This window comes from Amblyomma maculatum, chromosome 1 (assembly GCF_055883805.1).
Source record: "Amblyomma maculatum isolate TAMU_Amacu chromosome 1, ASM5588380v1, whole genome shotgun sequence".
NCBI lineage: Eukaryota > Metazoa > Arthropoda > Arachnida > Ixodida > Ixodidae > Amblyomma > Amblyomma maculatum.
The window spans coordinates 42,008,150-42,021,056 of record NC_139344.1 but is presented as its reverse complement, the minus strand read 5'-3'; the positions used below and the strand labels follow the sequence as shown (position 1 = coordinate 42,021,056).

The following is a 12,907-nucleotide window of genomic DNA, read 5'->3' as shown; positions in this document are numbered from 1 at the left end:
ACACTGTGAATAGTAATTAGGCAGACTTACCCCGCTGGTTCCAGGCTGCTGATCAGGTGGCACATGCGCGAGCAAACCTGGTGCGGCTTCGGAAGGCCGCCTGGCTGCTGTGTAGTACTGTTCCTCGTTTGACATTGGCTCCTGCTGCTGGATGGCAGAAACACTGACGCTTCGGTCTGTGTCCTTCCAGAGACCAAGACTTTTGAGCATGAAGCGGTGGAAGAACACCAGCAAGAGCAACAGCAGGTCATAAAGTGCATAGTCATTATCCTCCTTGCGCTTCTCAATGCCCAGGATGCGTGGTGGGTCAAATGGTCTGTTCACGGGCACCGAGTCATTCCAGTCAAAGAAGTCAAACTGGAACAGGTATTTGACAACCACAATGGCTTCAGTGTAGGTGATGATTGTGATCCAGAAGGTCTTTGTTGGGCGTGGCACCGACAGTGAGCCCCAGAGAAATGCCATCAGAGGTAGTGGCAACGAGAGCAGGCTGGCCGACTTCATTTGGTTGAGAACGATAACCAGGTAGCAAACAACTTCGGATCGTGACACAATGGCATAGTAGCACGCAATCAAGAAACGCACTAAAGATGGTCGGTGCTTGTGAATATCATGCTTATCAGGACTGTCCCCAGTTTCCAAGCTTCCACTGCAAACAAGAAAAAAGGAGTAGAAAATATCAGGTTATCTTAGAAAACAACAAACTGTCTTCTCAAGCTTGCGTTTATGGGTGCTGCATACAGTAATTACTTTCTCATGGAACAGCAGATCCTAAATAAGTTCTATGCTAAGCAAGCAGCCAAAAAGCTCGTCACTGCGGGCCTCAACAAGGTTTTACAATGTGTACTACAAGTGATAAAGCTTTCAAGGCACAGGAATACCACTGAAGTACCATGTCCGCTTGATGCTGTTTTCGAATTGCGCTATGAATTCAAGAATTACTTTTGGCTAGGTGAATTTTGTGCTTTTTCAGTACTTTGTTCCACGAGGCCTCTTTCTCTCGTTTATCAGCAATTTATTAACTGCCAGCGCAAATCCATTAGGAATATCGGCCTGTCTTCAGCCTCTGAACTAGCAAATCGAGGCTACCCGTTGCATGGTTTTTCAGTGGATGGCATCACAGCGCTTTGCAGGCCGAAGGACAAGACAGCTGACATGGATCTAGGCCAGGACAGAACAGCTATCTTCTTTCAGCGGCCGTGCGTTGGCCGCGCTCTTGGCGCAGTCAGAGGAAGGCGCTACAGCATTTTGTATGGCGCTAGAAACCTAACAAATATCATTTCATGTTGCTACACTGTCCTATAATGAAACTGCACAAATCAAAACCTTTTAAATATGAATGTATGTCAAGCAAGGCTTACACATAAAACAAACCAATTTTGGGTGACAAGTGCCAAATTTCACACACCTCAGCAGCATTTCCTCACTAGCTTTCTTGTCAATTGCAGGCTGTGGATGGTGGGCATCTGTAGCTGGGTGCCTGTAATAATAAATGGGTGGGTAAAATACAGTGAAATTCAATCTAATACAGCCAACAATAACAAACAAATAAAAATATCTGGAAAAGTGCACCTTGAAGTGTTTAATTGCAACGAAAAGTGCAGCAAGCTAAGCTACAGTAAAGTAAGTAAGCTAAGCTACAACACTGACCTCAGGCTAACTTACTTTGATGCACTTTAAAAAAAAAAAAAAAAGGGGAACATTTTGGAAGTGCATCGCACTGCGAGTGCAAGTTACTGTAGTCTTGCCTGCAGTGAAGAAGGCCATACATGAAAATCTCCAAATTGAGTGAGTTTCAATCATGTGCAAGTCATCATGTCCAATGATACTGTGCAGCAACTCAGTACTCCCACTGATTCCACTTTAATGTGCACTTCTGTGAATAAGCCCTTATTGCACTTCTGTTTAGCAGGCGCTCTGCAGCTGTCGTTATGCATTATAATTTTAGTGAGTAAGCTGTAGCTATAAGCGCCATCCTCCTTACTGCAAATATCTACCACTAAATGAAGAAAAAAAAAAAAAGAACCACCAATGGCAGCCAACAGGCTTGGGGTGTGGTAGAAGGATGCGAATCCTGTGAAGTCCCTCAATATTGTGACAGCGTTTTTTTCTTTACGCAGGTAGTAGTAGACGTGCGCTACATTTGGCTTGCTTAAGGCCGATTCACAATGCGGAAACAATACTGCCAAAAAAAAAAAAGAAAACCATGTTCACCAGTGAGTCATCGCCAAACTGCTTAAGTCAGCCCCCCAGCAACTTTTCACACTGCAAAAACTGCACAGAAACAAGATAGTTTGCTGCAACGTTGCCTCTATCTGACAGCTTTTGGTGTAACAAGAACTCAGGAACAGCTTTCGCCAATGCTGTTCGGCCTGTTTGGTGGCTGGGCAAATTTCCTGGTGACAACAAAGCACACACAGTGCGGCAACTGACCAGTTTTGTGCCTTTCGTGCTTGCAAACATAGTTTGCAAAACATTTCCTTTCATTGCAATGCTGTCTGCCAAAGTATGTCATGTGGTGAAACAGCCAGCGATGACTGTGTAGGTGCCGGCAAAAGATTCTGAGCAAACATTCCGCTGTTGTTTTCGCCAAAGAAGGCACACTATCACGGTGGGCAACGAGGAGCAGTTCTTGTGGGATGTAACGAACTGGAGGTATCACAGACGCGAGCTCAAAAATAGATCAAATGAACAGATCGCTACGCAGTTGAAATCAGATTTTACATCTGAGCACGAGTTATTTGTCCTGGTGTCTTAAGAATTGAGAGCAACCAAAAAATAGTGTTGCGTTGTTTCTCTGGGACATTTTTCTTGTAGGCACTTCAATTTGTACCACACTCACCACTTCGGAAGTGCGAAGACGTACCTAAATGTGTGTTTTTTTTTTCTCTCGTGCGTATGCATTGTCCGAGCCAGAATTGGCTGGGCTGGAAACCACATCCTTAGAATCGGCATTTGTGCACGTTAACTACACAGTTACTGTGGCCCAGTGCTTAAGATATACAAGAAACAAGAAAGGTCATACCGATAAGCACTAAGGATCAATTCACACAGGAAAAATTTGGAAGGTGCAGCGAAGTTTTGCAGTTTATGCTGCTAACATTAAGCTGTTTCTCCTGTTTGGACAGCAGGATCCCACTGATTTAGACCACAAAACACGTCTGCAGCCCCAAAAAGCAAATAAGTATCCTCAAATTAACAGCTATAAGTGCAGACTGAATTGACGAACAGAAGCAGAAGGCGCAGCACTTACTCATGAAAGTGGAACTTCCTGCTTTTTGCAGCGGGCTCACCTAGTGTTGTGGCAAGGCCATGAACAAACTGCAGAGAAACAAAGAATGAGGACTCAGATGAGGTCTGAGCCTCGCACTGCACAAAAGCTCTCGCCCGCCCGCCCACATGCACGCACACATAAAAACATTGGCTAGTTGTTCCAGAAGGGACATGACATGAAAGGGGAAAATGCAGGAGTTTCTTCATCATAGTGTCTCAGGCTAAGGGGGCTAAGCATGTAAGGACTACAATTATAAGCTCAAATATTACCGATCTATGTCTGGGGAATGCAGCATTGAAAGCAAGATTGCTGCGATCAGTTAGCCTCTGCGGTGGCTTCCCAAAGTACAATTTGTGTCACACTTGTGTAGAGCGCTCAAGCAGACCATGCCAGTTAACAAAATCCAAAATGCAACACTGGCCCCTGATTTCTGTGCAAGTTGTTCATGTCTGTCTTGCTTGCGGGTCTCTCTGGCACTACCTCCGATCGAGTGTTGCCTCTGCAATTTGACAACTGCAGCGAGATCTGGCCTTGTTTGCAGGGAAGTGCATCTTCCAGGTGCTCTACACAAGGGTGACAGACAGTACATAAGTGCAAGGGGGTGGAACATCCAAAGATGATAAGGAAGAGATTTCAGTTACGTTCGGCCCTGCTGTTGATGGAATGAATGTGTTGATAAGTTTCTTTGGTGCTTAAGACCTTCTGCCAAGCGATATCTGTATCACTCAAATGTGCTATGTTTTTGTCCCCACCTTGGCAGGAGCACTGAATCGTGGCAAGTAGTGCAGTGCAGATAGTACAGGTGGGACAAAGAAGGTCACACAGCACGCATTTCACCGAGTGAAGCAATTTGATGGACACCGCTATGCGTGTATAACTGGCATGAGAGTTTCGAATGCCGAAAGAAATGGCCAAAATTTGTGGAGTCACAGCACCAACTGTAATCACATTTTCAAAATTCTGAAACCTAATGGTCTACTACAAATCTCTAATAACAGCCCAGTGTCAATTTGTAATAGTTATAACTTTATTAGAATTTAGTTAACCAGCTCAACTGTTAACATTATTTACTTCTCTTTAGATGTCCGCCAGCACTGGTACTACTCTACCGAAAGCTGTTCATATACTCAAAGACCCCATTTTTAAAAAATGACATCAAAAACAATTCTTTGCATATACCTTGTGAATGAGCTTATCTACTTCTTTTTCACTGAACTTTAATTGTAATGCTGCACTGCACAACATCTCTAGTGTGCACGCACACTTTGCTCACCTGTGCCTTGACAACGCGCTTCTCATCAGCAAGCTTCCGTGCCACGTAACGATAGTCGCGGGAGACTGAATTGAGCTTGGCAGTGGCACTTATCAGCATGCTGTCCACGAGAGCCCAGCCAAAAGCCAGGAGGCTGCGTATCCTCTCCGCATACGTGTCCTCTGCTGGCAGTGGCTGACAGTCCGGTGGAGGTATTTCTCCAGCTATCACCTAGAATGTAGGCGCACACACAAGGACTGCATCACCATTCCACGCAGGACACACGAGTCCGACAGCAGACTACAAGTATACCATTCATGCTGCACGGCAGCTGTGCTCACAATTAAACTGCGCCTTTAGCACTGGCAACGGCCACAAGCATTTTGGAGCAGGCTTTGTAGCAGGTACAAAGTCAATTTAGAGCAGATACGTTCCGTTTTGTAAGAGGTGCCCGATGTTGAAAATATACAACAAAAGAATGTGAAGCAAACCTCTTCACAAAGATGCCTCCATAAAAACTTTTTTTTTTTTTTACTGGAACCATTTTTTTTTCTGCTTTCCACAATCTACGACGGACACTTCTTTCCACCTCGAGTGGATATCCCCGCCAATATCCTGTGGCTTCGTTTGGCACTGAAAATACTCGCTAGGGCCTGAATAACATTACGAAGCCACATCAAAGGAATTCAACATAGTAATTCAAGTACTATTTAAAAGGGGCAACCAGGCATTAACAAATAACAGCAGGGCCATTTTTACACCACTAATTTTCAGCAAGGATACTAAGAAACCAATTGAGCCACAGGTTTGTAACTTCCTTGAGAAGCCCAATTTATTACAATTGGTCCCGGCCGGGTATTATCAAAATGAAAGGAGATCATTAAATAGTTCCATATATCAATAATTTGACATATCAAACATGAGAACAGATGAGCTGCACTATAACCCAGAAGCATGAATATTGCGTATCCACACAAGCAGCGTGCCTCCCGCAGAGATGTGTGGTGCCTGCCAGCATCCTGGCAGCCCATCACTCACCATGGGTGTGGCAAACCATGAGGTACACCCACGCACCGAATGCCACTGCGTGCCAGGCATCGAAATGAGGGGCGCATTGAGCACACCTTCACGTGCTGCTACGTGGGCGCAGGCATGTGCTTCAAATATTTGGTAGGTACAGGTCACAGCGTGGGAGTTTGTGCTGCTCTTACCTCACATCTTGCACCACGTGGCACAAGTGCTGTTGGGATTGTGGTTCATGTCAAAGCAGCTGTGCATGGAGTTTGGGAAAAGTTCAAATTCAATAATAACTTAGCTAAACTAGGGTGCAGTTGGTACATTTGTCTCGTTAACTCTGATGCAGGCCACGCCAGAGCCACCATAAATTTCAGTCAACAAGGATGGCTTCTCCGTATGATGACCAGTGCACCAAACTCTGGCTTCCCCGCATGACAACATTGTTAGTGGGGATACACATGAATCCGCTGTCCCTTTATAATGGCCGCACGTAATTATCTGTCTCCTCAGGAACCTGTATGAAGGGCAAGAGGCCACAGTCAGAACTGGGCACGGTCTTACTGATTGGTTTCCGATTGAGAAAGGAGTGAGACAAGGCTGCATACTGTCGCCCTGCCTATTTAACCTATATGCAGAGTGCATCATGAGGAAGGCCGGTCTGGACGAGTCTTCAGCTGGAGTGAAGATTGTTGGAAAACGTATCAACAACCTTAGATATGCGGATGATACCACTTTAATGGCAGAAAGTGAAGTGGAACTCAAGAGACTTCTGATGCGCGTACAAGAAGAGAGTGAGAAGTTTGGGCTTAAACTGAACATTAAAAAGACAAAGATCATGGAGTCTTGCCCTATCAAGTCCTGGAGCATCAAGGGACAAGAAGTGGAAGCTGTGACAAATTTTCTCTTGGGCTCCAAGATTACCCCGGAAGGAGACTGCAGCCATGAAATTAAGGAGACGCCTGCTTCTGGGAAAGAGAGCCATGGTTAGCCTTGACCGCCTAGTAAAGAGCAGAGACATTAGTCTGTCAACCAAGATCCGTATAACTCGTGCTATGGTCTTTCCAGTTGTGATGTATGGATGCGAGAGTTGGACTGTGAAGAAGGCTGACCGCCGAAGAATTGACGCATTTGAATTGTGGTGCTGGCGAAGATTCTTGAGAGTTCCTTGGACTGCCAGAAGATCAAATCAGTCGATACTGTCGACCATAAACCCTGACTGCTCATTGCAGGGTCAAATTCTAAAGTTCAAGCTCAGATACTTTGGTCATCTGATGAGAAGAGAGGAGTCTCTGGAGAAAGATTTGATGTTGGGAAAGGTTGAGGGTTGCCGGAGAAGGGGTAGGCAGCGAACGAGATGGTTAGATTGCATCCTCGAGGCGCTGCAGATAAAGTTATGTGATGTTAGGAAGATAGTGAGAGACCAGAAAGCGTGGCAAACATGGTCTATAGGGTCACGAAGAATCGGACACGACTGAACGACTGAACTGAACTGAATTATCATGAGAGTTTATGTGCGCACTGCTAGGGAGGATGGTTGCGAGAAAGGCACACCGGCCGACCCCCACTGCCTCCCAGTCTCCTGCAGCTGCGTCGCCGTGGGTTTCCCTCTTTCCTTCCGGCGTTACTCGGAGAACTTTTCTCCACAGTCCGAGACGTGCGCGCCTCTCGCGAATGTCTCGGGGTCTTACTACCCAGTTTACCTGGGTGTAAGCGGTGACTATTTTAATTGCATCAGTGCAGTGAGGAACCTAATCAGCCAAAGGGAGCTTGAGAAGGAACAGCGGTAGGATCCTTTTTTTTCTTTTTTGTCCGCAAGTGTTCAATGGGCTCTAGGAGCCGAGCGACATGGCCGTGGTGCACATAAGGGCATGCTAGTATTGCTGCCTATGCGGGCGCTCGAACAAAGCTTGTATTGCTGTCAGCGCGTTGGATCCGTGCCTGCTGTAATCCGATAGCCCTTGCGCAACCATTTTTCCCCACGAGAAGGATACACATGAGTCCTTCGAGGTTGGCAACGCCACGCTGAGATGAGCTACATATCGAACGACGTGTGTGTTGCTGGACATGCGAGCGGCCCTAAGACTTGCTTCAAGTTGTGTCCTTTTGCTGCCTAGTGATGTGCATGCTGAAGTTGTCGAATGGGTAGAACTTATTCTATGTTTGCAACAATGCCATTGATGTTGCGTCGGGCACACACCGGCGTGCGACAGAGCTGCAAGCAAAGATGGCGGAGCTAGGCTTTACACAAAGGGTACCGCAATCAGAGCCCCGCTGCGCGGCCAGAGGAGAACGCTCTCCACCACCAGCAGGCAGCTGCAGCGAGAGGCCAGGTTCGGCATTTCGAGCATTGTGTCTTGTTACAACTTGTGCTCACGGCAGGCGCACTCTGACCAATGTGCAGGGAGTAATATCTTATGCTGAATATGGATGGGACGCTCTGTTGATATTCAGTGCATTTTGCTTCCAGAGCAAGCACACACCATCTCTTTCGAAAACACCTTTTTTTCATTATGTTAATGATTTTTTAGTTGTTTTAGACTGCGACTCGCAGAGGATTCAATATGGCTGCGTTCGAATCAGTCGATGGCTAAATTAGGTTACTAGATATTCGGTTCCACTTTAAAGATAATGGTGTCTGCTGGTGTTATGAACCGCGTGTCAACAAACCACTTCTGCCACTCGAAGCTCGTTAAACGAGCTAGTTAAATCTCGTTACAAGAGACACTGTTACAAGAGACGCTCTGTTATAAGAGACAGTTGAAAATGGTTTGGTTGGTTTTCCTATGTCTGCCACGTTAACAACATTGCATACAAGAGACATGGTTACAAGAGGCACTCTGTTACTAAGGACATTTTTTTCAGGTCCCTGGAGTAAATTCTTCACTATTTCGAAGAGACACAACCCAGGTGTGCCCATGCAATGCATCTAGAACATACCAGCTCGTACATGATGCACTTCAGATTCCCTTAGCTAAATTCTGTTCCATATCAGTGTCCTTTTTGCTGTATATGTCAGGAACTGAGGAGTGCTTCCCCATGATTGGAATGTCAAAACGACCCCGCTGTTTCAGCCACGGGCATCGCATACTGTCACTTACGAAGCAAATTAAAATGCATGAAAGACATCCAGCATTTTTAACTCCTCAAGATGAAAGCTTAGAATCCTGATGTCTTTCTCTTTGTGAATCATCTGAGGGTGACGAGCATGTAAAAGTGCTTCAAAGGTATTAGAGCAACAGGAAGGCTTGCAAAGTGAAGTGATTTACCTCCAGAATTTGGGAAGGAATACACTGTGCACTCGCAAACATACATACTAGTATGAACAACTTCTTTAAGCTTTCCTGAACAATTTCCTGTTAATTCGTGTGAATGCATTTATATGCTGATGTGCAGTAAACTGATCAACACAGTGCTTTTAGAATTTTTGGTTACAAGAGACCTTGTTTACAAGAGATTTTTTTCGGGTCCCTTGAGTGTCTCTTGTAATGAGGTTTTACTGTATTGCCATGTCGTGCCTCAAAAGCGCTATTGGCAAAACTTGCCCGCAGCTTATATCAGCAGTGTTTGACTGTCAAGCCATAAGACTGCTGAACGCTGGGTACCCTCACCACCTCCTGGTTTCAGTCGCTGAAGGCTTCCTGAAAAAGATGCGCAGTAAGGCACAAATGTGTGATGCCCGTGCACAGCGTAGGCAGGAAGTAGCAGTGATACCTCACATACACACACTGTCGCACAATCTGAAAAAGGTAGCCCAGCGTTACGTGAAAGTAGTGTTCTCTGCTCCTCACAAGCTGTCCAAACTTTGCAGGATAACTGATCCGGAGGCAACCCAGCAGCGTGGCAAAAAAACACAGGTTGCCTTTTGTTGGATGCGCAGAAGGTGGTTTACCGAATGTATGTTGGGCAAACTGGGAGATGCATGAACGAGAGGTTATGAGATCATGCCAGGAACGTCCAAATACACGCGAGGGAAAAGATTTTTGAAGGTTTTCTTGCAAGTCATTGTCTTACCTGCCAGGATTGTTCACCTGCACTCGATAACACCTTGGTAACTAGAAAGAGCAAACAAAGCGTCACAAGAGAAATAGCAGAATCTTAACAGATATATAGTCCGGGAGAGGGCTGTGTCAGCACTGCCTCTATTACCCTTTCCCAAAAAGAGCTAAACTACTTGCGCATGCATGAACGCTAGTCATTGGCTATACAGAATGTATATAAGAGTGTTCTTCCAAAATAAAAACTGCTGTAAGTTCAGCACCCGTCCTTGTCATCTTGTCCTTGTGCCAGTCTTTTTTGCGTTGCTATTTTCTGAGAACTATGTACCAACACGCTCAACTTGCCACATTAACCGAGTGGAGGTAGGTTTGAAATAAAAAAAAAAAAACATTATCTAGGGAAATGACAGCCTTGTAGCCACCGGGAGGGGAGCCGGTAGACGTAGCAACCGCCGCTGGGGCATCGAGAGCCAAGCCTTTCGGAGGATGGCCGGATTCCTGGATCCAGTCACCGCTAAACGGGAAAGAAAAACTATTTCCAATCAGCCACAGAGCGAGCGAGCTGGAGTTCATGGAATGGGCGCCTGTGTTTACCACAACGAAAGCTGCAGCAAGGAGGCTGCCTTGGCACCACTCGGGACCCACAGCCACAGCTTCACCAGCGGGAGCAGCTTAGCACCCCACTGCGCTCACCCTCGACTGCGACAGTGCCACAAGGAAAAAGAGGCAAGCCAAGAGCGAGTGGTTGGCCTGCTGAGGGGAGGCCTGCCGTAAGTTACGCAATGGGACGACGGACTGCGTAATTGCCTTCGGCCTGCTCGCCGCCCTAGAGTCCCTAGCAGGCTGTTCCGGCCGACTGACAGTGAAGCAATGGGATCTGCGGTTGCTGCGGTCATCGCACATGCGCCCTTGGCTCTGTGGTCGTCTGCAGTGGTCGTTGGCCCTGCCTTCCTGCCCAGCACCCATGGCCCTCTCCAGCGGCACTGGTGGCTGTGAGCTGTCTACAACTTTTATATATTGGCACTTTTCTTAAATGGGTTTGAAAATTAACGGATGTTAGCTGGCCCCACTCGGTATATCTCTCAGTGAACACGACTACTTTTAGCAGTACGGCGGTTTTAAGGAAGGGGGACATGGGGATACACATGAATCCCTTGTTCCATTCTAACGGCACCACGTAATTATTACGAGAGTTTATTAGCGTGATGCTAGGGAGGATGGTTGCGTGGAGGGCACACCGGCCGCCCCCGCTGCCTCCCAGTCTCCCGCAGCTACATCGCCGCGGGTTTCTCGTTCCTCCTGGTGTAACGACAGTCCGAGACATGCGTGCCTCTCGTGAATGTCTCGCGCTTTTCGGCAGTTGACCACGCACGCAGTTCTACTTTCTGCCGGGGAGACCGCCGCCGACACCAAGTCGCCTGGTCATCATATGCACCTACTGCAACGGGTCGTGAGCGCGAAGCGAAGCCATGCCAGGTGAGCAGAACACTCCTCTCACCTCCTTGTGTGGGCTTCCCCTTTTGATGGGCTTTTATTTCACCCCCGTACGCGAGCGGGACGTTCGCTCGCTATGGCAGTTGCATTTAAGTATTAATTGTGTTTTGCCGTGTACTAGGGTATAATAAAGCCTGTTCAAGTACATGTTTGTCTCCTCTGGCCCGAACCCGCCGCAGTGGCGACTTCTCGCACCGCGGGTTGGGGGTCACAGCTCTTAGAGCTGGCATGCCGAGGCTAGAAGGTGACTGCAGCAACAAAATACTTATACAGAAATCGGCCTCTTACCAGACAATCTCCGGAACTAATGCACAGCCACTCGATAAGTCATGATTAGAAAATTTGCATACCTTGGTGCACTTTCAGACACTCATTATTGATATGGGAACACCACAAGGCTAACCATTTTTGGATTAGATATTTCTAATATTTATTTATGATTCTAACCTTAATAATATCACCACTTGGTGCTGAAAGAACTATTTGCTCACTGACCTGTCTAAAACCAAATTTAGATATCTTCAGCTGGCAAACACAATGTTTGCATTATATCAGCCTGTATACAAGCTCCCATCCTGCTTTGCCTACAGACCAATGCATACTCCTGGTTGTTCAATTGGACTGTTTTTTGAAATCTAATCAGCATACCAACTGGCAATTTTTCACAAACCACAGGCAGCATCGCCATCAAGCCAATATGCTGACTGTAAAAAAGATTCAGTCTAAGACAAACCCAGTCGCGATAACAAATTTCCTTGATTACAAGACTGATTTGCATTGATTCACTCAAGGTGAGCACCTAGTGTTAGCTGGACTTTGCATTAGTTGGTACAAGATGAAAAACAGATGACAAACTGGAGATTGTCTGCCTGTGTAAGCAAACGTTCACCATGAAAGTGTAGGTGCGATCGTCAAACACCTTTTATCAACTTTTTACTGCTCCACTTTTGGATAACCTAGCAGTATCTCATTGGGCACATAAATACTTGTGCATAACAGTAACCTTCACATTGCAGCACTCTCAAGTAGCTGAAGAACTAACCTGGATGGGTTCTTCAAGGTGTGCAGACTTGACTGCGGTGGCTGTAGTGGCAGGAACGGTGGTGGGAACAGTGGCGGGAACGGTGGTAAGAATGGTGGCAGGAATGGTGGCAGGGACTGTTGTGGGAGCTGCAGCAGCAGTAGTAGAGGCAGGGACAACAGGCACAGCAGCAGTACTGGGAGTAGCATCGGCTGCAGAAGCCACAGGTCGAGGGTCTTCAGGGAGAACCACCTCGTCAGCACTTGTTGACGGCAAGTCACTGCCACTTGGCAGTGGCTTGCTTGATGACTTGGATGGCTATATGCAAAAGAAAGCTTATTAGTGGGCAGGTTTCTTCAATTGCATCGATAAACAAACAAAATCTGATGCGTACATGGGGTGTATGAAGTATTTGAGAACACTACTATTGCCACAGACATCAGCAGTCTTTGCACGTCTATACAAGTTTGTTTGGATTGGTTTGGTTTATGGGTTTGAACGTCCCAAAGCGACTCAGGCTACCAGACATGCAATAGTGGAGGGCTTCGGAAATTAAGGCCATCTTGGATTCTTTAGCATGCACTGACATCACACAGTACAAAGGGGGGGGGGGCCTTGCTGTTCGCCTCCATCGAAAAGCGGCTGCTGCGGCCGGGATTTGATCCCGCATTCTTGGGCACAGCAGCCGAGTGCCCTAACCCCTACACTACTGTGGCGGGGCCAAAGTTTCAAAGAGGAACACAGTTTAGGTCATACTCAGGGGTTCTCTCCAGAAAATTTTGAGAGGTGGACATTTGCGTATAGTGGGTAGGGAAGTGGTAGTATAAACCGAATAATGATATAATGACAACACA

General features: G+C 46.7%; 1 protein-coding gene across 8 annotated transcripts in view; it reads right to left on the bottom strand.

Moving 5' to 3' along the window:
- Positions 1 to 12,907, bottom strand: part of Piezo (piezo type mechanosensitive ion channel component) — a 146,900-nt gene that overhangs the window by 22,001 nt on the left and 111,992 nt on the right. For all 8 annotated transcript variants that reach the window (XM_084588011.1, XM_084588014.1, XM_084588012.1 and 5 more), the window contains 5 exons: positions 12,075 to 12,371; positions 4,548 to 4,757; positions 3,254 to 3,321; positions 1,409 to 1,480; positions 31 to 649 (listed from right to left, as the gene is read on the bottom strand). In XM_084588011.1, coding sequence (XP_084444137.1) covers positions 31 to 649; positions 1,409 to 1,480; positions 3,254 to 3,321; positions 4,548 to 4,757; positions 12,075 to 12,371 — 1,266 coding nt within the window. The remainder of the gene's footprint in view (positions 1 to 30; positions 650 to 1,408; positions 1,481 to 3,253; positions 3,322 to 4,547; positions 4,758 to 12,074; positions 12,372 to 12,907) is intronic.